This window comes from Tachyglossus aculeatus, chromosome 5 (genome assembly GCF_015852505.1).
Source record: "Tachyglossus aculeatus isolate mTacAcu1 chromosome 5, mTacAcu1.pri, whole genome shotgun sequence".
NCBI classification, from domain to species: domain Eukaryota; kingdom Metazoa; phylum Chordata; class Mammalia; order Monotremata; family Tachyglossidae; genus Tachyglossus; species Tachyglossus aculeatus.
In genome coordinates, this window is record NC_052070.1 from 9,745,151 (window position 1) to 9,770,625 (window position 25,475).

At 45.4% G+C, this 25,475-nt stretch overlaps 1 protein-coding gene across 1 annotated transcript in view; it reads right to left on the reverse strand.

The window, feature by feature from the left end:
* The window catches only part of MTHFD2 (methylenetetrahydrofolate dehydrogenase (NADP+ dependent) 2, methenyltetrahydrofolate cyclohydrolase), a 60,978-nt gene that overhangs the window by 21,415 nt on the left and 14,088 nt on the right, over positions 1-25,475 (reverse strand). The window contains exons 2-3 of the mRNA XM_038746750.1: positions 12,319-12,503; positions 2,684-2,806 (exon numbers count right to left, since the gene is read on the reverse strand). Coding sequence (XP_038602678.1) covers positions 2,684-2,806; positions 12,319-12,503 — 308 coding nt within the window. The remainder of the gene's footprint in view (positions 1-2,683; positions 2,807-12,318; positions 12,504-25,475) is intronic.

Sequence of the window (25,475 nt, forward strand, 5' to 3'; positions counted from 1 at the left end):
CCCTTAATAATAATAATAATAATAATAATAATTATAGCATTCATTAAGTGCTTACTATGTGCAAAGCACTGTTCTAAGCGCTGGGGAGGTTACAAGGTGATCAGGTTGTCCCACAGGGGGCTCACAGTCTTAATCCCCATTTTACAGATGAGGGAACTGAGGCCCAGAGAAGTGAAGTGACTGGCCCAAAGTCACCCAGCTGACAATTGGCGGAGCCGGGATTTGAACCGGTGACCTCTGACTCCAAAGCCTGGGCTCCTTCCACTGAGCCACGCTCAGTGCCTTGGACACAGTAAGCGCTCAATAAATACAATTGATTGATTAAATTAATTCAAAGAAACGTATGTATTTTTTTGGCCCTGATGTGGGGAAAAAGGCCAGTTTCTGGGACATTCTGTACCCTAAGAGGGTTTGGGGGGCTCTCAGTTCCCTCATCTGGAAAATGGGGATGAAAACTGTGAGCCCCCCATGGGACAACCTGATTACCTCGTAACCTCCCCGGCGCTTAAAACAGTGCTTTGCACATAGTAAGCGCTTAACGAATGCCATCATTATTATTATTATTTATTATTATTATGCAGGTTTTTCTTTTCCTTAAATGGCGCCAAACTCTGCAATCTCATGGGGCAGGGGAAACTGGACAAGGAGCACAATAAGTATGAAAGACTGACTTGACTTTTCCTTTTTTTTTTTTTAATTCGTTCATTCAGTCGTACTTATTGAGCGCTTACTGTGTGCAGAGCACTGTACTAAGTGCTTGGGAAGTACAAGTTGGCAACATCTAGAGACGGTCCCTACCCACCAGCGGGCTCACAGTCGAGAAGGGGGAGACAGACAACAAAACCAAACACTGGACAGGTGTCAAGTCATCAGAATAAATAGAATTAAAACTAAATGCACATCATTAATAAAATAAGTAGAATAGTAAATATGCACAAGTAAAATAAATAGAGCCATTCATTCATTCATGTGCGGACTCATTCAATTGTATTTATTGAGCATAAATAATAAATCTATTTATTTTTAGACTGTGAGCCCAATGTTGGGTAGGGACTGTCTCTATATGTTGCCAATTTGTACTTCCCAAGCGCTTAGTACAGTGCTCTGCACATAGTAAGCGCTCAATAAACATGACTGATTGATTGATTGATTGAACGCTTACTGTGTGCAGAGCACTGTACTAAGCACTTGGGAAGTACAAGTGGATGGATGGAGGGCATTCTGGCCCAGGGGGAGGACATAGGCTGGGGGTCGACGGCAGGACAGGCGAAAACGAAAAAATATGGAACGCTTCACAAATTTGCCTGTCATCCTTGCGCAGGGTGCTAATTTATTAATAGTTAATAATAATAATTACATGGTGCCAATACCCGCAAATCACTGGGCAGGGGAAGCTGGACAAGGAACCCAATAAATACGATCTGACACTTTCCTTGTTTTCAAACGGCGCCAAAGTCTGCCAACTCACCAGGTAGAAGCCCAATAAATACAACCGACGGACTGACTTTCTTTTTGAAAATGGGGCCAAACCCTGCCGACTCACCGGGCAGGGGAAGCTGAACAAGGAACCCAGCAATGATAATAATAATAATGATGATGATGTATGTATGTATAATGGCATTTATACATACATAAAGGTTCAGTGCTTGGTCCCCTTCTGTTCTCGATCTACACGCACTCCCTTGGTGACCTCATTTGCTCCCACGGCTTCAACTCTCATCTCTCCGCTGATGACCCCCAGATCTCCATCTCTGCCCCTGCTCTCTCCCCCTCCCTCCAGGCTCGCATCTCCTCCTGCCTTCAGGACATCTCCATCTGGATGTCTGCCCTCCACCTAAAGCTCAACATGTCGAAGACTGAACTCCTTGTCTTCCCTCCCAAACCTTGTCCTTTTTCTGACTTTCCCATCTCTGTTGACGGCACTACCACCCTTCCCGTTTCACAAATGCCATTATTATTATTATTATTCTCTGAGCCCCAGTTCCCTCATCTGGAAAATGGGGGTTAAGACTGTGAGCCCCAGGTGGGACAACTTGATCACCTCGTATCCGCCCCCAGCGCTTAGAACAGTGCTCTGCACATAGTAAGCGCTTAATAAATGCCATCATTATTATTATTATTATTCTCTGAGCCTCAGTTCCCTCATCTGGAAAATGGGGGTTAAGACTGTGAGCCCCAGGTGGGACAACCTGATCACCTTGTATTCCCCCCCACAGCACTCAGAACAGTGCTCTGCACATAGTAAGCGCTTAACAAATGCCATCATCACTATTATTAAGTGGCAGAACCGGGATTAGAACCCACGACCTCCGGCTCCCAAGCCCGGGCTCTTTCCACTGAGCCACGCTGCTTCTCAAATTATTATCATTATTAAATGGCATTTGTTAAGCGCTTACTATGTGCAGAGCACTGTTCTAAGCGCTGGGGGGGTTACAAGGTGATCAAGTTGTCCCACGGGGGGCTCACAGTCTTCATCCCCATTTTACAGATGAGGGAACTGAGGCTCAGAGAAGTTAAGTGACTTGACAAAGGTCACACAGCAGACATGTGGCGGAGTCGGGATTCGAACCCATGACCTCTGACCCCAAAGCCCGGGCTCTTTCCACTGAGCCACGCTGCTTCGCAAACTACGATCTGACCGACTTTCTTTTTCTTTCGGCGGCGCCGAAGTCCGCGAACTCACCGGGGAGGGGCAGCTGGACAAGGAGGCCGTCCACGTTGTCGTCGTCATTCAGCGTCCCGATCAGGTACAGGAGCTCTTCTTCCGAGATGGAGGCGGGCTTCGGGATCGTCTCGCTGCTGATTCCTGCCAAAATCCACAGCCCACGTGACTCCGGCAGCCGATAGCCTGGTGTTTTCTTTTTAACACGGTATTTAGGCGCTCACTATGTGCCAGGCACTGGACTAAGTGCTGGGGTAGATACAAGCCGATCGCAATGGACACAGAAATCGACAGCGACGTGACTCCGGCAGCCGATAGCCTGGCGTTTTCTTTTTAATATGGTAGCAACATGACTCCGGCAGACGATAGCCTGGTGTTTTCTTTTTAATACGGTATTTAGGCGCTTCCTATGTGCCAGGCACCGGACTAAGCGCTGGGGTAGATACAAGCTAATCACATTGGACACAGAAATCGACAGCGACGTGACCCCGGCAGCCGATAGCCTGGTGTTTTCTTTTTAATACGGTAGCAGCGTGACTCCGGCAGCCAATAGCTTGGTGTTTCCTTTTTAATATGGTATTTAGGCGCTTACTATGTGCCGGGCACTGGACTAAGCGCTGGGGTAGATACAAGCTAATCACATTGGACACAGAAATCGACAGCAACGTGACTCCGGCAGCCGATAGCCTGGTGTTTTCTTTTTAATACGGTAGCAACGTGACTCCGGCAGCCGACAGCCTGGTGTTTTCTTTTTAATACGGTATTTAGGCGCTCACTATGTGCCAGGCACCGGACTAAGCGCTGGGGTAGATACAAGCTGATCGCATTGGACACAGAAATCGACAGCGACGTGACTCCGGCAGCCGATAGCCTGGTGTTTTCTTTTTAATACGGTAGCAGCGTGACTCCGGCAGCCAATAGCTTGGTGTTTCCTTTTTAATATGGTATTTAGGCGCTTACTATGTGCCGGGCACTGGACTAAGTGCTGGGGTAGATACAAGCTGATCGCAATGGACACAGAAATCGACAGCGACGTGACTCCGGCAGCCGATAGCCTGGTGTTTTCTTTTTAATACGGTAGCAACGTGACTCCGGCAGCCGACAGCCTGGTGTTTTCTTTTTAATACGGTATTTAGGCGCTCACTATGTGCCAGGCACCGGACTAAGCGCTGGGGTAGATACAAGCTGATCGCATTGGACACAGAAATCGACAGCGACGTGACTCCGGCAGCCGACAGCCTGGTGTTTCCTTTTTAATACGGCATTTAGGTGCTCGCTATGTGCCAGGCACTGGACTAAGCGCTGGGGTAGATACAAGCTAATCGCGTTGGACACAGAAATCAACAGCAACGTGACTCCGGCAGCCGATAGCCTGGTGTTTTCTTTTTAATACGGTATTTAGGCGCTTACTACGTGCCAGGCACTGGACTAAGCGCTGGGGTAGATACAAGCTAATCGCATTGGACACAGAAATCAACAGCAACGTGACTCCGGCAGCCGATACCCTGGTGTTTCCTTTTTAATACGGAATTTAGGCGCTCATTATGTGCCAGGCACTGGACTAAGCGCTGGGGTAGATACAAGCTAATCGCATTGGACACAGAAATCGATAGCGACGTGACTCCGGCAGCCGACAGCCTGGTGTTTTCTTTTTAACACGGTATTTAGGCGCTTACTATGTGCCAGGCACTGGACTAAGCGCTGGGGTAGATATAAGCTGATCGCATTGGACACAGAAATCCACAGCGACGTGACTCCTGCAGCCGACAGTCTGGTGTTTCCTTTTTAATACGGCATTTAGGCGCTCGCTATGTGCCAGGCACTGGACTAAGCGCTGGGGTAGATACAAGCTAATCGCATTGGACACAGAAATCGATAGCGACGTGACTCCGGCAGCCGATAGCCTGGTGTTTTCTTTTTAATACGGTAGCAACGTGACTCCGGCAACCAATAGCCTGGTGTTTTCTTTTTAATACGGTATTTAGGCGCTTACTACGTGCCAGGCACTGTACTAAGCGCGGGGTAGCTACAAACTAATCGCATTGGACATAGAAATCGACAGCAATGTGACTCCGGCAGCCGATAGCCTGGTGTTTTCTTTTTAACATGGTATTTAGGCGCTTACTATGTGCCAGGCACTGGACTAAGCGCTGGGGTAGATACAAGCGAATCGCACTGGACACAGAAATCGACAGCACGTGACTCCGGCAGCCGACAGCCTGGTGTTGTTTTTTTTTTAATACAGTATTTAAGCGCTTACTATGTGCCAGGCACTGTATATATGTATATATGTTTGTACATATTTATTACTCTATTTTTTTATTTTACTTTTACATATCTATTCTATTTATTTTATTTTGTTAATATGTTTTAATACGGTAGCAACGTGACTCCAGCAGCCGATAGCCTGGTGTTTTCTTTTTAATACGGTATTTAGGCACTTACTATGTGCCAGGCACTGTACTAAGCGTGGAGAAGATACAAACTAATCGCATTGGACACAGAAATCCACAGCAACGTGACTCCGGCATCCGATAGCCTGGCGTTTTCTTTTTAATACGGTATTTAGGCGCTTACTATGTGCCAGGCACTGGACTAAGCACTGGGGTAGATAGAAGCTAATCGCGTTGGACACAGAAATCAACAGCAACGTGACTCTGGCAGTCGACAGCCTGGTGTTTTCTTTTTAATATGGTATTTAGGCGCTTACTATGTGCCAGGCACTGGACTAAGCGCTGGGGTAGATACAAGCGAATCGCACTGGACACAGAAATCGACAGCACGTGACTCCGGCAGCCGACAGCCTGGTGTTGTTTTTTTTTTAATACAGTATTTAAGCGCTTACTATGTGCCAGGCACTGTATATATGTATATATGTTTGTACATATTTATTACTCTATTTTTTTATTTTACTTTTACATATCTATTCTATTTATTTTATTTTGTTAATATGTTTTAATACGGTAGCAACGTGACTCCAGCAGCCGATAGCCTGGTGTTTTCTTTTTAATACGGTATTTAGGCACTTACTATGTGCCAGGCACTGTACTAAGCGTGGAGAAGATACAAACTAATCGCATTGGACACAGAAATCCACAGCAACGTGACTCCGGCATCCGATAGCCTGGCGTTTTCTTTTTAATACGGTATTTAGGCGCTTACTATGTGCCAGGCACTGGACTAAGCACTGGGGTAGATAGAAGCTAATCGCGTTGGACACAGAAATCAACAGCGACGTGACTCTGGCAGTCGACAGCCTGGTGTTTTCTTTTTAATATGCTATTTAGGCGCTTACTATGTGCCAGGCACTGGACTAAGCGCTGGGGTAGATACAAGCGAATCGCACTGGACACAGAAATCCACAGCGACGTGACTCCAGCAGCCGACAGCCTGGTGTTGTTGTTTTTTTAATGCAGTATTTAAGCGCTTACTATGTGCCAGGCACTGTATATATGTATATATGTTTGTACATATTTATTACTCTATTTTTTTATTTTACTTGTACATATCTATTCTATTTATTTTATTTTGTTAATATGTTTTAATACGGTAGCAACGTGACTCCAGCAGCCGATAGCCTGGTGTTTTCTTTTTAATACGGTATTTAGGCACTTACTATGTGCCAGGCACTATACTAAGCGTGGAGAAGATACAAACTAATCGCATTGGACACAGAAATCGACAGCAACGTGACTCCGGCAGCCGATAGCCTGGTGTTTCCTTTTTAATATGGCATTTAGGCGCTCACTATGTGCCAGGCACTGGACTAAGCGCTGGGGTAGATACAAGCTGATCGCATTGGACACAGAAATCGACAGCAACGTGACTCCGGCAGCCGACAGCCTGGTGTTTCCTTTTTAATACGGTATTTAGGCGCTCACTATGTGCCAGGCACTGGACTAAGCGCTGGGGTAGATACAAGCTGATCACACTGGACACAGAAATCAACAGCGACGTGACTTCGGCAGCCGATAGTCTGGTGTTTTCTTTTTAATACGGTAGCAACTTGACTCCGGCAGCTGATAGCCCGGTGTTTTCTTTTTAATACGGTATTTAGGCGCTTACTATGTGCCAGGCACCGGACTAAGCGCTGGGGTAGATACAAGCTAATCACATTGGACATAGAAATCGACAGCAACGTGACCCCGGCAGCCGATAGCCTGGTGTTTTCTTTTTAATACGGTAGCAGCGTGACTCCGGCAGCCAATAGCTTGGTGTTTCCTTTTTAATATGGTATTTAGGCGCTTACTACGTGCTGGGCACTGGACTAAGCGCTGGGGTAGATACAAGCTAATCGCATTGGACACAGAAATCGACAGCAACGTGACTTCGGCAGCCGATAGCCTGGTGTTTTCTTTTTAATACGGTAGCAACGTGACTCCGGCAGCCGACAGCCTGGTGTTTTCTTTTTAATACGGTATTTAGGCGCTCACTATGTGCCAGACACTGGACTAAGCACTGGGAAAGATACAAGCTAATTGCATTGGACACAGAAATCCACAGCGACGTGACTCCGGCATCCGATAGCCTGGTGTTTTCTTTTTAACACGGTATTTAGGCGCTTACTATGTGCCAGGCACTGGACTAAGCGCTGGGGTAGATATAAGCTGATCGCATTGGACACAGAAATCCACAGCGACGTGACTCCAGCAGCCAACAGCCTGGTGTTTTCTTTTTAATATGGTATTTAGGCGCTCACTATGTGCCAGGCACTGGACTAAGTGCTGGGGTAGATACAAGCTAATCGCATTGGACACAGAAATCGACAGCAACGTGACTCCGGCAGCCGATAGCCTGGTGTTTTCTTTTTAATACGGTAGCAACGTGACTCCGGCAGACGATAGCCTGGTGTTTTCTTTTTAATACAGTATTTAGGTGCTTACTATGTGCCAGGCACTGGACTAAGCGCTGGGGTAGATACAAGCTAATCGCATTGGACACAGAAATCGACAGCAACGTGACTCCGGCAGCCGATAGTCTGGTGTTTCCTTTTTAATACGGTATTTAGGCGCTCACTATGTGCCAGGCACTGGACTAAGCGCTGGGGTAGATACAAGCTGATCGCAATGGACACAGAAATCGACAGCGACGTGACTCCGGCAGCCGATAGCCTGGCGTTTTCTTTTTAATACTGTAGCAACGTGACTCCGGCAGCCGATAGCCTGGTGTTTTCTTTTTTTAATACGGTATTTAAGCGCTTACTATGTGCCAGGCACTGTACTAAGTGCAGGGTAGATACAAGCTAATCGCATTGGACACAGAAATCGATAGCAACGTGACTCCGGCAGCCGATAGCCTGGTGTTTTCTTTTTAATACGGTAGCAACGTGACTCCGGCAGCCGATAGCCTGGTGTTTTCTTTTTAATACAGTATTTAGGCGCTTACTATGTGCCAGGCACCGGACTAAGCGCTGGGGTAGATACAAGCTAATCGCATTGGACACAGAAATCGACAGCAACGTGACTCCGGCAGCCAACAGCCTGGTGTTTTCTTTTTAATACAGTATTTAGGCGCTTACTATGTGCCAGGCACTGGACTAAGCGCTGGGGTAGATACAAGCTGATCGCATTGGACACAGAAATCAACAGCGACGTGACTCCGGCAGCCGATAGCCTGGTGTTTTTAATACGGTTTAAGCGCTTACTATGTGCCAGGCACTGTATATATGTTTATACATATTTATTACTCTATTTACTTATTTTACTTGTACATATCTATTCTATTTATTTTATTTTGTTAATATGTTTGGTTTTGTTCTCTGTCACCCCCTTCTAGACTGTGAGCCCACCGTTGGGTAGGGACTGTCACTAGATGTTGCCAACTTGTACTTCCCAAGCGCTTAGTACAGTGCTCTGCACACAGTAAGCGCTCATTAAATATGACCGATTGATTGATTGATTGATTGACTAAGCGCTGGGGTAAATACAAGCTAATCGCATTGGACGCAGAAATGGACAGCAACGTGACTCCGGCAGCCAATAGCCTGGTGTTTTCTTTTTAATACAGTATTTAGGCGCTCACTATGTGCCAGGCACCGGACAACCTGATCACCCTGTAACCTCCCCAGCGCTTAGAACAGTGCTTGGCACACAGTAAGCACTTAATAAATACCGTCATTATTATGATTATTAACAAAATACCACCATCGTTATTATAACAATCATACACGTTAAGCATAGTGGCTCAGTGGAAAGAGCCCGGGCTTGGGGGTCAGAGGTCGTGGGTTCAAATCGCTGCTCCGCCAACTGTCAGCTGTGTGACTTTGGGCAAGTCACTTCACTTCTCTGGGCCTCAGTTACCTCATCTGGAAAATGGGGATGAAGACTGTGAGCCCCCCATGGGACAACCTGATCACCTTGTAGCCTCCCCAGTGCTTAGAACAGTGCTTGGCCCATAGTAAGCGCTTAATAAATACCATCATTATTATGATTATTAACAAAATGCCACCATCGTTATTATTATAACGATTATATATATTAAGCATAGTGGCTCACTGGAAAGAGCCCTGGCATGGGGGTCAGAGGTCGTGGGTTCAAATCCCAGCTCCGCCAATTGTCAGCTGGGTGACTTTGGGCCAGTCACTTCACTTCTCTGGGCCTCAGTGACCTCATCTGGAAAATGGGGGTGAAGACTGTGACCCCCCCCGTGGGACAACCTGATCACTTTGTAACCTCTCCAGTGCTTAGAACAGTGCTTGGCACATAGTAAGCGCTTAATAAATACCATCATTATTACGATTATTAGCAAAATACCACCATCGTTATTATTATAACAATTATATATATTAAGCATAGTGGCTCAGTGGAAAGAGCCCGGGCTTGGGGGTCAGAGGTCGTGGGTTCAAATCGCTGCTCCGCCAACTGTCAGCTGTGTGACTTTGGGCAAGTCACTTCACTTCTCTGGGCCTCAGTTACCTCATCTGGAAAATGGGGGTGAAGACTGTGAGCCCCCTATGGGACAACCTGATCACCTTGTAGCCTCCCCAGTGCTTAGAACAGTGCTTGGCACATAGTAAGCGCTTAATAAATACCATCAGTATTATGATTATTAGCAAAATACCACCATCGTTATTATTATAACAATTATATATATTAAGCATAGTGGCTCAGTGGAAAGAGCCCGGGCTTGGAGGTCAGATGTCTTGGGTTCAAATCCCGCCCCCGCCAACTGTCAGCTGGGTGACTTTGGGCCAGTCACTTCACTTCTCCGGGCCTCAGTGACCTCATCTGGAAAATGGGGGTGAAGACTGTGACCCCCCCCGTGGGACAACCTGATCACTTTGTAACCTCTCCAGTGCTTAGAACAGTGCTTGGCACATAGTAAGCGCTTAATAAATACCATCATTATTACGATTATTAGCAAAATACCACCATCGTTATTATTATAACAATTATATATATTAAGCATAGTGGCTCAGTGGAAAGAGCCCGGGCTTGGGGGTCAGAGGTCGTGGGTTCAAATCGCTGCTCCGCCAACTGTCAGCTGTGTGACTTTGGGCCAGTCACTTCACTTCTCCGGGCCTCAGTTCCCTCATCTGGAAAATGGGGGTGAAGACTGTGAGCCTCCCGTAGGACAACCTGATCACTTTGTAGCCTCCCCAGTGCTTAGAACAGTGCTTGGCACATAGTAAGCGCTTAATAAATACCATCATTATTATGATTATCAACAAAATACCACCATCGTTATTATTATAACAATCATATATATTAAGCATAGTAGCTCAGTGGAAAGAGCCCGGGCTTGGGGGTCAGAGGTCGTGGGTTCAAATCCCGGCTCCGCCAATTGTCAGCTGGGTGACTTTGGGCAAGTCACTTCACTTCTCTGGGCCTATCTGTAAAATGGGGATGAAGACTGTGAGCCCCCCATGGGACAAACTGATCACCTTGTAACCTCCCCAGCGCTTAGAACAGTGCTTGGCACATAGTGAGCGCTTAATAAATGCCATCATTAAACACACGGCATTCCTCTTGGCCCGGGTGAGCAATAAGGCTGAACAATTAACCCCGGAATGAGAAAATTCCAGTGGGTCCAATGGATCCAAAGGATCGCCCGATCCTTTTCCCCACCAAATAAGGGGAACGGGAGGGAAGAGGACCAGGGAGGGGGTAAGGTTTATCTGGGAAGGGGTCTCACAGTCTTAATCTCCATTTTACAGATGAGATAACTGAGGCACAGAGAAGTGAAGCGCTTAGTCCAGTGCTCTGCACACAGTAAGCGCTCAATAAATACGACAATTTCATTCATTCATTTATTCAATCGTATTTATTGAGCGCTTACTGTGTGCAGAGCACTGTACTAAGCGCTTGGGAAGTCCAAGTTGGCAACATATAGAGACGGTCCCTACCCAACAGCGGGCTCACAGTTTAGTAAGGGACTAGCCCGGACTCGCTCCCATTATTCATCCCTCCTGCCAGAGGCCTTTCCTGACTGCGCCCTCCTTTCCTCTTCTCCCACTTGTGTATAATGGCATTTATGAAGCGCTTACTATGTGCCAAGCACTGTTCTAAGCGCTGGGGATGTTACAAGGTGATCAGGTTGTCCCACCGGGGGCTCACAGTCTTCATCCCCATTTGACAGATGAGGGAACTGAGGCCCAGAGAAGCTAAGTGACTTGCCCAAAGTCACACAGCTGACATTGGCGTCTCGCCCTGACTCCCTCCCATTATTCATCCCTCCTCCCAGCCCCACACCCCTTATGTGTGTGTAATTCATTCATTCATTGTCGTATTTATTGAGCGCTTACTGTGTGCAGTGCACTGTACTAAGCGCTTGGGAAGTACAAGTTGGCAACATCTAGAGTCGATCCCTACCCAACAGTGGGCTCACAGTCTAGAAGGGGGAGACAGAGAACAAAAAAAAGCATATTAACAGAATGAAAGATAGAATAATGGCATTTATGAATGTAATGGCATTTATGAAGCGCTTACTACGTGCAGAGCACTGTTCTAAGCGCTGGGGAGGTTACAAGGTGATCAGGTTGTCCCACCAGGGGCTCACAGTCTTCATCCCCATTGGACAGATGAGGGAACTGAGGCCCAGAGAAGCTAAGTGACTTGCCCAAAGTCACACAGCTGACATTGGCGTCTCGCCCTGACTCCCTCCCATTATTCATCCCTCCTCCCAGCCCCACACCCCTTATGTGTAATTAATTCATTCATTCAATCGTACTTATTGAGCGCTTACTGTGTGCAGAGCACTGGACTAAGCGCTTGGGAAGTACAAGTTGGCAACGTATAGAGACGGTCCCTACCCAACAGCGGGCTCACAGTCTAGAAGGGGGAGACAGACAACAAAACAAAACATATTAACAAAATAAAATAAATAGAATAGATACGTACAAGTAAAATAGAGTAATAAATCCGTGCAAACATATATCCACATATACAGGTGCTGTGGGGAAGGGAAGGAGGTAAGGCGGGGGGATGGGGAGGAGCCCGGGCTCTTTCCACTGAGCCACGCTGCTTCTCCCATTCTCCAGATGAGGGAACTGAGGCCCAGAGAAGTGAAGTGACTTGCCCGGGGTCACACAGCAGACACGGGGCGGAGCCGGGATTAGAACCCACGTCTTTGGACTTCCAGGCCGCGCCGTTTAGCGACTCAGGACAAAAATCGCTGCCCAAACGTGCGGGTGGGTGTTCGGCCGGGGGGACACGCACCTATTTCGGCCGCTGCCTTGGTTTTGTTGAGCACGTAGGAGTGGCTGGCGGGGTTTTCTCCCACGAGGATCACGCTGAGGTGCGGCCGTTTGTGGCCGGAGGCCACCCACTCTTCCACGTCGTGCCGGGCCTCCTCTCTGATCTGCCGGGCCAGTTTTCTTCCGGAGATGACCACGGCTTCGTTCCTGCGGAGGGGAATCAATCATCAATCAATCGTATTTACTGAGCGCTTACTGTGTGCAGAGCACTGTACTAAGCGCTTGGGAAGTCCAAGTCGGCAACACATAGAGACAGTCCCTACCCAACAGCGGGCTCGCAGTCCGACGCGCGGCCTTGCGACCAGAAAAAGTTCCGACTCATTCTTACAATCGTATTCCCCTCTCCATCCCCCCCCGCCTCACCTCCTTCTCTTCCCCACAGCACCTTTATAGATGTTTGAACGGATTAATTACTCTATTTATTTTACTTGTACATATCTATTTATTTTATTTTGTCAATATGTTTTGTTTGGTTCACTGTCTCCCCCTTCTCGACTGTGAGCCCGCTGTTGGGTCGGGACCATCTCTAGATGTTGCCAACTTGGACTTCCCAAGCCCGCCTTACCTCCTTCCCTTCCCCACAGCACCTGTATAGATGTTTGAATGGATTTATTACTCTATTTATTTATTTTACTTGTACATATCTATTCTATTTATTTTATTTTGTTAATATGTTTTGTTTGGTTCACTGTCTCCCCCTTCTCGACTGTGAGCCCACTGTTGGGTCGGGACCATCTCTAGATGTTGCCAACTTGGACTTCCCAAGCCCGCCTTACCTCCTTCCCTTCCCCACAGCACCTGTATAGATGTTTGAATGGATTTATTACTCTATTTATTTTACTTGTACATATCTATTCTATTTATTTTATTAATATGTTTTGTTTGGTTCACTGTCTCCCCCTTCTCAACTGTGAGCCCGCTGTTGGGTCGGGACCGTCTCTAGATGTTGCTAACGTGGACTTCCCAAGCCCGCCTTACCTCCTTCCCTTCCCCACAGCACCTGTATAGATGTATATGTTTGAACGGATTTATTACTCTATTTATTTTACTTGTACATATCTATTCTATGTATTTTATTTGGTTAATATATTTTGTTTGGTTGTCTGTCTCCTGCTTCTAGACTGTGAGCCCACTGTTGGGTCGGGACCGTCTCTATACGTTGCCAACTTGGACTTCCCAAGCCCGCCTTCCCTCCTTCCCTTCCCCACAGCCCCTGTATATATGTATGTTTGTACGAATTTATTACTCCACTTATTTTACTTGTACATATCTATTCTATTTATTTTATTTTGTCAATGTTTTCTTTTGTTCTCCATCTCCCCCTTCTAGACTGTGAGCCCACTGTTGGGTCGGGACCGTCTCTATCTGTTGCCAACTTGGACTTCCCAAGCCGGCCTTACCTACTTCCCTTCCCCACAGCACCTGTATATATGTATGAATGGATTTATTACTCTATTTATTTATTCTTCTTGTACATATCTGTTCTATTTATTTTATTTTGTTAATATGTTTTGTTCTCTGTCTCCCCCTTCTCGACTGTGAGCCCACTGTTGGGTCGGGGCTGTCTCTATATGTTGCCAACTTGGACTTCCCAAGCACGCCATATCTCCTTTGCTTCCCCACAGCACCTGTATATATATATATATATATAAATATGTATATATATATACACACACACACACATATGTTTGTACGGATTTATTACTCTATTTACTTTACTTGTACATATCTATTCTATTTATTTTATTTTGTTAATATGCTTTGTTTTGTTCTGTCTCCCCCTTCTAGATTGTGAGCCCACTGTTGGGTAGTGACCGTCTCTATATGTTGCCAACTTGGACTTCCCCAGCGCTTAGTCCAGTGCTCTGCACACAGTAAGCACTCAATAAATACGACTGATTGATTGATTTAGTCTCCTAGACTGTGAGCCTGATGTTGGGTCGGGACCGTCTCTAGATGTTGCCATCTTGGACTTCCCAAGCCCGCCTTACCTCCTTGCCTTCCCCACAGCACCTGTATATATGTACATATGTTTGTATGGATTTATTACTCTATTTTACTTGTACATATCTATTCTATTTATTTTATTTTGTCAATATGTTTTGTTTTATTCTCTGTCTCCCCCTTCTAGACTGTGAGCCTGTTGTTGGGTAGGGACCGTCTCTATATGTTGCCAACTTGGACTTCCCCAGCGCTTAGTACAGTGCTCTGCACACAGTAAGCACTCAATAAATATGATTGATTGATTGATTGATTTAGTCTTCTAGACTGTGAGCCTGATGTTGGGTCGGGACCGTCTCTAGATGTTGTCAACTTGGACTTCCCAAGCCCGCCTTACCTCCTTCCCTTCGCCACAGCACCTGTATATATGTTTGAACAGATTTATTACTCTATTTATTTTACTTGTACATGTCTACTCTATTTATTTTATTTTGTTAATATGTTTTGTTTTGTTCTCTGTCTCTCCCTTCTCGACTGTGAGCCCACTGCTGGGTCGGGGCCGTCTCTATATGTTGCCAACTTGGACTTCCCAAACGCTTAGTACAGTGCTCTGCACACAGTAAGCACTCAATAAATACGATTGATTGATTGATTGATTTAGTCTTCTAGACTGTGAGCCTGATGTTGGGTCGGGACCGTCTCTAGATGTTGCCAACTTGGACTTCCCAAGCGCTTAAGTACAGTGCTCTGCACACAGTAAGCACTTAATAAATACGACTGATTGATTGATTGAGTCTTATAGACCGTGAGCCCACTGTTGGGTAGGGACCGTCTCTAGATGTTGCCGACTTGGACTTCCCAAGCGCTTAGTCCAGTGCTGTGAACACAGTAAGTGCTCAATAAATACGATTGAATGAATGAATGAATCTGTAAAATGGGGATGAAGACTGTGAGCCCCATGTGGGAAAACCTGATCACCTTGTATCCCCCCCAGCGCTTAGAACAGTGTTCTAGACTGTGAGCCCGCTGACGGGTAGGGACCGTCTCTATATGTTGCCAACTTGGACTTCCCATGCGCTTAGTACAGTGCTCTGTACAGTGCGCTTGGGAAGTACAAGTCGGCAACATATAGAGACGGTCCCTACCCAACAGTGGGCTTGCAGTCTAGAAGTCCAGACACAGTCCCTGTCCCACGTGGGGCTCCGAATCTCCATCCCGGGGTTCGGGATGAACCGGAGTTCGAATCCCGGCTCCGCCACATGCCTGCTCTGTGACCTCAGGCAAGTCACTTCTCTGAGCCTCAGTTCCCTCATCTGGAAAATGGGGATTACGACTGTGAGCCCCATGTGGGACAACCTGATCACCTTGCACCCCAACATTGCTTTGCGCATAGTAAGCTTTTAACAAATGTCATTATTATTATTATCATCCTCAATTTACAGATGAGGGAACTGAGGCCCAGAGAAGTGAAGTGACTTGGCTGAGGTCCAGTGGCTGAGCCGGGATTAGAACCCAGCTCCCAAATCCGGGCTCTATCCCTACCCATTAGGCCAGGCTAATTCTTTAATCGATTTCCGTCAACACGGCCCAACCGAGGCGTGCCATTCTCATCAAAGACGAAACCCCCAGGCCTGATGTCCCTTTCTCGGGGACATAAAGCTTCTGCTTTTCATTTGGCTAATTCAGTGAGATCCGGTCACATTTATGGCATTTATTAAGTGCTTACTATGTGCAAAGCACTGTTCTAAGCACTGGGGAGGTTACAAGGTGTCCCACAGTCTTAATCCCCATTTTCTGGCAGAGACCAGAACTGAATTTTCCTCTAAGTCATTCTTGTGATATTCTGATTTGAATTAGAAGCAGGGGCAGTCTGCTGTATTTTTTTTAATACCTTAAAATGTTTTTGCACCTGAGTCAGCATCTTCTGAAAATATATAATGATAATGGCATTTATTAAGCGCTTACTATGGGCAAAGGCCTGATGTCCCTTTCTCGGGGACATAAAGCTTCTGCTTTTCGTTTGGCTAATTCAGTGAGATCCGGTCACATCTTATCGGGCCAGTTAATCTGACCCTGGCCAAGGCAGAGACTGGAACTGAATTCTCCTCTAAGTCATTCTTGTGATATCTTGATTTGAATTAGAAGAAGGGGCGGTCTGCTGTATTTTTTTAATACCTTAAAATGTATATGCACCTGAGTCAGCATCTTCTTAAAATATATAATAATGATAATGGCATTTATTAAGCGCTTACTATGTGCAAAGGCCTGATGTCCCTTTCTCGGTTGGGTAGGGACTGTCTCTATATGTTGCCAATTTGTACTTCCCAAGCGCTTAGTACAGTGCTCTGCACACAGTAAGCGCTCAATAAATACAATTGATGATGATGATGATGATAAAGCTTCTGCTTTTCGTTTGGCTAATTCAGTGAGATCCGGTCACATTTTATCGGGCCAGTTAATCTGACCCTGGCCAAGGCAGAGACCAGAACTAAATTTTCCTCTCAGTCATTCTTGTGATATTCTGATTTGAATTAGAAGCAGGGGCGGTTTGCTGTATTTTTTTAATACCTTAAAGTGTCTATGCGCCTGAGACAGCATCTTCTTAAAATATATAATAATAATGGCATTTATTAAGTGCTTACTATGTGCAAAGGCCTGATGTCCCTTTCTCGGGGACATAAAGCTTCTGCTTTTCGTTTGGCTAATTCAGTGAGATCCGGTCACATTTATGGCACTTATTAAGCGCTTACTATGTGCAAAGCACTGTTCTAAGCACTGGGGAGGTTACAAGGTGTCCCACGTTCGGCTCACAGTCTTAATCCCCCATTTTCTGGCAGAGCCCAGAACTGAATTTTCCTCTAAGTCATTCTTGTGATATTCTGATTTGAATTAGAAGCAGGGGCGGTCTGCTGTATTTTTTTAATACCTTGAAGTGTATATGCGTCTGAGACAGCTTCTTCTTAAAATATATAATGATAATAATGGCATTTATTAAGCGCTTACTATGTGCAAAGGCCTGATGTACCTTTCTCTGGGACATAAAGTTTCTGCTTTTCATTTGGCTAATTCAGTGAGATTCAGTCACATCTTACCGGGCCAGTTAATCTGACCCTGGCCAAGGCAGAGACCAGAACTGAATTCTCCTCTAAGACATCCTTGTGATATTCTGATTTGAATTAGAAGCAGGGGCGGTCTGCTGTATTTTTTTTAATACCTTAAAGTGTATATGCGTCTGAGACAGCATCTTCTTAAAATATATAATGATAATAATGGCATTTATTAAGCGCTTACTATGTGCAAAGGCCTGATGTCCCTTTCTCGGGGACATAAAGCTTCTGCTTTTTGTTTGGCTAATTCAGTGAGATCCGGTCACATTTATAGCATTTATTAAGCACTTACTATGTGCACAGCACTGTTCTAAGCACTAGGGAGGTTACAAGGTGTCCCACGTTGGGCTCACAGTCTTAATCCCCCATTTTCTGGCAGAGACCAGAACTGAATTTTCCTCTAAGTCATTCTTGTGATATTCTGATTCGAATTAGAAGCAGGGGTGGTCTGCTGTATTTTTTTAATACCTTAAAGTGTATATGCGTGTGAGACAGCATCTTCTTAAAATATATAATGATAATAATGGCATTTATTAAGCGCTTACTATGTGCAAAGGCCTGATGTCCCTTTCTCGGGGACATAAAGCTTCTGCTTTTCGTTTGGCTAATTCAGTGAGATCTGGTCACATCTTATCGGGCCAGTTAATCTGACTCTGGCCAAAACAGAGACCAGAACTAAATTTTCTTCTAAGTCATTCTTGTGATATTCTGATTTGAATTAGAAGCAGGGGTGGTCTGCTGTATTTTTTTAATACCTTAAAGTGTATATGCATCTGAGACAGCATCTTCTTAAAATATATAATGATGATAATGGCATTTATTAAGCGCTTACTACGTGCAAAGGCCTGATGTCCCTTTCTCGGGGACATAAAGCTTCTACTTTTCGTTTGGCTAATTCAGTGAGATCCGGTCACATCTTATCGGGCCAGTTAATCCGACCCTGGCCAAAGCAGAGACCAGAACTAAATTTTCCTCTAAGTCATTCTTGTGATATTCTGATTTGAATTAGAAGCAGGGGCGGTCTGCTGTACTTTTTTAATACCTTAAAATGTATCTGCGTCTGAGACAGCATCTTCTTAAAATATATAATAATAATAATGGCATTTATTAAGCGCTTACTATGTGCAAAGGCCTGATGTCCCTTTCTGGGAGACATAAAGCTTCTACTTTTCATTTGGCTAATTAATTCAGTGTGATCCAGTCACATCTTATCAGGCCAGTTAATCCAACCCTGGCCAAGGCAGAGACCAGAACTGAATTTTCCTTTAAGTCATTCTTGTGATATTCTGATTTGAAGTCCAAGTGGGCAACATCGAGAGACGGTCCCTCCCCAACAGCGGGCTCACAGTCTAGAAGGGGGAGACGGAGAACAAAACAAAACAGATTAACAAAATAAAATAATTAGAATAAATATGTACAAATAAAATAAATCAATAAATGGAGTAATAAATCCGTACAAACATATATCCATATATACAGGTGCTGTGGGGAGGGGAAGGAGGTAAGGCTGGGGGGATGGAGGGGGAGAGGAAGGAGGGGGCTCAGTCTGGGCCCGTTACTGGGTAGGGACCGTCTCTATATGTCGCCAACTTGTACTTCCCAAGCGCTTAGTACAGTGCTCTGCACACAGTAAGCGCTCAATAAATATGACTAGACTGACTGATCTTGGGCAAAGCACCTTACTTCTCCTTCCCTGGGAGCCAGAAGGTCCTGTTTCTAATTCCAGCTCTGCGACTTGTCAGCAGTGTGACCTTAAGCAAGTCACTTCACCTCTCCGGGCCTCAGTTCCCTCATCTGTAAAATGGGGATGACGACTGTGAGCCCCATGTGGGACAGGGACTGCGTCCAACCCAATTACCTTGTATCTACCCCAGCGCTTAGAACAGTGCCTGGCACAAAGTAAGCGTTTAACAAATAATAATAATAACGATGGCGTTTGTTCATTCATTCATTTATTCGTATTTATTGAGCGCTTACTGTGTGCAGGGCACTGTTCTAAGCGCTGGGGAGGATACAAGGTGATCAGGTTGTCCCACGGGGGGCTCACAGTCTTCATCCCCATTTTACAGATGAGGTAACTGAGGCACAGGGACATGATGTGACTTGCCCAAAGTCATCCAGCTGACAAGCAGCAGGGCTGGAATTTGAACCCATGACCTCTGACTCTTCATTCATTCAATCGTATTTAATTCATTCATTCAATCATATTTAATTCATTCATTTGCTCAATCGTATTTAATGAGTGCATACTGTGTGCAGAGCACTGTACTAAGCGCTTGGGAAGGACAAGTTGGCAACATATTAGCCTGTGCTCTTTCCACTGAGCCACACTGCTTCTTCACAAATACCATCATGATAATTACTATTATTATTACATACCCCAACTCATCTACGTCCATATCCATCTTATATTTGTCTACATCTATATCAGATATCTATATTCATTCATATAATCGGTTTTTTTGAGCGCTTACTGTGTGCAGAGCACTACCTATATATATCAGATATATATATATTCATTCATATAATCTTTTTTTTCAGCGCTTACTGTGTGCAGAACACTGTACTAAGCGTTTGGGAAGTCCAAGTTGGCAACATTTAGAGATAGTCCCTACCCAACAAGTGAGCTCACAGTCTAGAAGGGGGAGACAGACAACAAAACCAAACATATTAACAAAATAAAACAGAATAAATATGTACAAATAAAATAATGTATATATATATATGTCACAAATTTACTTCTATTCATGTCTGTCTCCCCCTCTAGACTGTCAGCTCACTGTGGGCAAGGAATGTGTCTTTCGTATTGGTATACTGAACTCTCCCAAGTGCTTAGTACAGTGCTCTGCACACAGAAAGCGCTCAATAAATACCGCCGACTGACGCATCTCCCCAAATTATTCCCAGGCATCTCTTATTTTTTTTAATGGCATTTATTAAGCACTTACTATGTGCAAAGCACTGTTCTATACACCACAGGAAGCAGCATAGCCTAATGGATAGGGCACAGCCTTGGGAGTCCCACGGTCATGGATTCTAATCCCCCCTCCGCCACTTTCATTCATTCATTCAATCATATTTATTGAGTGCTTACTGTGTGCAGAGCACTGTACTAAGCACTTGGAGAGCACAATGCAGCAGTAAAGAGAGACAATCCCTGCCCGCAGCAAGCTCACAGTCTACAGGTGTGTAACCTTGAGCAAGTCGCTTCACGTCTCTGGGCCTCAGTGACCTCAGCTGTAAAATGGGATTGAGACTTTGAGCCCCAAGTAGGACAGGGACTGAGTCCAATGCGATTTGCTTGTAATAATAATAATAATGATGGTATTTATTAAGCACTTACTATGTGCAAGGCACTGTTCTAAGCGCTGGGGAGGTGACAAGGTGATCAGGTTGTCCCACGGGGGGGGCTCACAGTCTTCATCCCCATTATACAGATGAGGGAACTGAGGCCCAGAGAAGTGAAGTGACTTGCCTAAAGACACACAGCTGACGGGTGGCGGAGCCGGAATTTGAACCCATATCCTCTGACTCCATAGCCCGTGCTCTTTCCACTGAGCCACGCTGCTTCTCACCCCAGCGCTTAGTACAGTGCCTGGTACATAATAAACACTTAATGCTAGACTGTGAGCCCACTGTTAAATAATAATAATAATAATAATAATGGCATTTGTTAAGCGCTTACTATGTGCAAAGCACTGTTCTAAGCGCTGGGGAGGTTACAAGGTGATCAGGCTGTCCCAGCCGGGGCTCAGTCTTCATCCCCATTTTCCAGATGAGGTCACTGAGGCACAGAAAAGTGAAGTGACTTGCCTAAAGACACACAGCTGACGGGTGGCGGAGCCAGAATTTGAACCCATGGCCTCTGACTCCATAGCCCGTGCTCTTTCCACTGAGCCACGCTGCTTCTCACCCCAGCGCTTAGTACAGTGCCTGGCACATAATAAATACTTAACAATAGACTGTGAGCCCACTGTTTAATAATAATAATTGCATTTGTTAAGCGCTTACTATGTGCAAAGCACTGTTCTAAGCGCTGGGGAGGTTACAAGGTGATCAGGTTGTTCCATGGGGGGCCTCACAGTCTTCATCCCCATTTTACAGATGAGGGAGCTGAGGCCCAGAGAAGTGAAGTGACTTGCCCAAAGTCACACAGCTGACAACTGGCAGAGCCGGGATTTGAACCCATGACCTCTGACTCCAAAGCCCATGCTCTTTCCACTGGAGCCGCGCTGCTTCTCTGGCCGTCTCTATCTGTTGCCAATTTGGACTTCCCAAGCGCTTAGTACAGTGCTCTGCACACAGTAAGCGCTCAATAAATACGATTGAATGAATGAATTAACCAATACCACCATTACTATTATTATTATTATTATTTGGGCCGCCCCAAACCGCTTTCTTAGCCTATTTGTACATTTTAAAAACTGACTTGCTTCCCCCTCCCCGTAATTTAGTCTGTCTCTCCCACCAGATTGTAAAATCGGATATCTTGAAGAAGGGTATTACGTTAACTATATTGTACTCCAGTAATAATAACAATGATAACAATAATGGCATTTATTAAGCGCTTACTATGTGCAAAGCACTGTTCTAAGCGCTGGGGAGGTTACAAGGTGATCAAGGTTGTCCCACGGGGGGCTCACAGTCTTCATCCCCAAGCTGTAAAGAGCTTTTCAACAGCGTTCTGCAGAGGGAGAGCTCAATAGAGAAGGAGCGTGGATCAGAAGAAAGAGCCCGGGCTCTGGAGTCAGAGGTCATGGGTTCAAATCCCGACTCCGCCAACTGTCAGCTGGGTGACTTTGGGCAAGTCGCTTCACTTCTCTGGGCCTCAGCTCCCTCATCTGTAAAATGGGGACTAAGACTGTGAGCCCCCCCGTGGGACAGCCTGATCACCTTGTAACCTCCCCAGCACTTAGAACAGTGCTTTGCACATAGTAAGCGCTTAATAAATGCCATCATCATTATTATTATAAATATAATTAATATCTGATTTTATTTAAATCAGATTCACAAAAGTCATCTCTCTCTCTCTCTCTCTCTCTCTCTATATATATGTATAAGAGAAGCAGCGTGGCTCAGTGGAAAGTGCCCGGACTTTGGAGTCAGAGGCCATGGGTTCAAATCCCAGCTCCGCCACTTGTCAGCTGTGTGACTCTGGGCAAGCCACTGAACTTCTCTGTGCCTCAGTGATCTGCTCTGTCAAATGGGGATTAAGACTGTGAGCCCCCCGTGGGACAACCTGATCACCTTGTATCCCCCCCAGCGCTTAGAACAGTGCTTTGTACGTAGTAAGCGCTTAATAAATGCTATCATTATTATTATTATATATATACATGTTTGTACGTATTTATTACTCTACTTTACTTGTACACATCAATTCTATTTATTAATATGTTTTGTTCTCTGTCTCCCCCTTCTAGACTGTGAGCCCACTGTTTGGTAGGAACTGTCTCTATATGTTGCCACCTTTACTTCCCAAGCGCTTAGTACAGTGCTCTGCACACAGTAAGTGCTCAATAAATACGATTGATTGATTGATTACTCTATTTTACTTGTACATACCTATTCTATTTCTTTTGTTAATATGTTTTGTTGTCTGTCTCCCCCTTCTAGCCTGTGAGCCCGCTGTTGGGTAGGGGCCGTCTTGGACTTCCCAAGCGCTTAGTCCAGTGCTCTGCACACAGTAAGCGCTCAATAAATACGATTGATTGAATACAAAGGAAACCTGATTCACATTCATCCAAACCAACTGGCTCTCCAAAATGACATCAATTCAGATTTTTAAAAACCCCAATCGCATGGACTCTGAACCTGCGATTGTTTCCAGTGGCCTCCGACGAAATGGGTTTAGATAACCTGCCTTCAAATCAGAATGTTTCTCATGGCAAAAAGGACGCTTAAATTAAAGATTATTTAAGCCTTTCTGAAAGCGATTCACCTTTTCTATTTAATCTCTGGAGCGTGACGACGGTCATGGAAACCTTGTGCTTCCCCAGGAACATTCCTGGTCTATTCCAGGATAAAGAAGTCCTCCCTTTCGGCCAATAATCAGAGGATGAGCATGTAAAACTTGCGTCTATCCAAGAACATTCCTGGTCTATTCCAGGATAAGGAAGTCCATCCTTTCAGACAATAATCAGAGGGTGATCATGTAAAACTTGCACTTATCCAGGAACTCGCGCTTATCCAGGAACATTCCTGGTCTATTCCAGGATAACTCCATCCTTTCAGCCAATAGTCAAGAGGATGATCATGTAACACTCGCGCTTATCCAGGCACATTCCTGGTCTGTTCCAGGATAAGGAAGTCCACCCTTTCAGCCAATAATCAGAGGATGATCATGTAAAACTCGCGCTTATCCAGGAACATTCCCGGTCTATTCCAAGATAAGGAAGTCCACCCTTTCGACCAATAATCAGAGGATGATCATGTAAAACTCGCGCTTATCCAGGAACATTCCCGGTCTATTCCAGGATAAGGAAGTCCACCCTTTCGGCCAAAAATCAGACGATGATCATGTAAAACTTGCACTTATCCAGGAACATTCCTGGTCTATTCCAGGATAAGGAAGTCCACCCTTTCGGCCAATGATCAGAGGATGATCATGTACAACTCGTGCTTATCCAGGAACATTCCTGGTCTATTCCAGGATAAGGAAGTCCACCCTTTCGGCCAATAATCAGAGGATGATCATGTAAAACTCGCGCTTATCCAGGAACATTCCTGGTCTATTACAGGATAAGGAAGTCCACCCTTTCGGCCAATAATCAGAGGATGATCGTGTAAAACTCACGCTTATCCAGGGACATTCCTGGTCTATTCCAGGAAAAGGAAGTCCACCCTTTCGGCCAATAATTAGAGGATGATCATGTAAAACGCGTCTATCCAGGAACATTCCTGGTCTATTCCAGGATAAGGAAGTCCACTCTTTCGGCCAATAATCAGAGGATGATCATGTAAAACTCACGCTTATCCAGGAACATTCCTGGTCTATTCCAGGATAAGGAAGTCCACCCTTTCAGTCAATAATCAGAGGATGATCATGTAAAACTCGCGCTTATCCAGGAACATTCCTGGTCTATTCCAGGATAAGGAAGTCTACCCTTTCGGCCAATAATCAGAGGATGATCATGAAAAACTCGCGCATATCCAGGAACATTCCTGGTCTATTCCAGGATAAGGAAGTCCACCCTTTCGGCCAATAATCAGAGGATGATCATGTAAAACTTGCGCTTATCCAGGAACATTCCTGGTCTATTCTGGGATGGAGGAATCTCCCTCTCTCCCATCCTCCCGGCTAATAATCCGTCCCGGGGAAATCCGAGAGTTTGAGTAGGAGACAAATGCCGCTGAAGGGGTCCCAGCTGCTCCGGTTAATCCCTCAACTCCTGTTACCATATTCTAAAATTAATAATAAATATCTGCGGAATTTGTAGGGAAGCAGCGTGGCTTTTAGACTGTGAGCCCACTGTTGGGTAGGGACTGTCTCTATATGTTGCCAATTTGTACTTCCCAAGCGCTTAGTACAGTGCTCTGCACATAGTAAGCGCTCAATAAATACAATTGATGATGATGATGAAAAAGAGGCTAGAGCCCGGGCCTGAGGGTCGGAAGGTTGTGGGTTCTAATCCTGGGCCTGCCACGTCTGCTGTAGGGCCTTTTGAGTTTCCCCAATCGCTTCAAGTGGCTTCATTTCTCTGGGCCTCAGTTCCCTCATCTGTAAAATGGGGATGAAGACCGTGAGCCCCAAGTGGGACAGGGACTGTATCCAACCTGATTTGGTTGTATCCACCCCAGCGCTTAGTACAGCTGTCAGCTGTGTGACTTTGGGCAAGTCACTTCAATCAATCAATCAATCGTATTTATTGAGCGCTTACTGTGTGCAGAGCACTGTACTAAGCGCTTGGGAAGTACAAGTTCGCAACATAGAGAGACAGTCCCTACCCAACTGTGGGCTCACAGTCTACAAGGGGGAGACAGAGAACAAAACCAAACATGTTAACAAAATAAATTAAATAGAATAGATATGTACAAGTAAAATAAATAAATGAATGAATGAATGAATAAATAA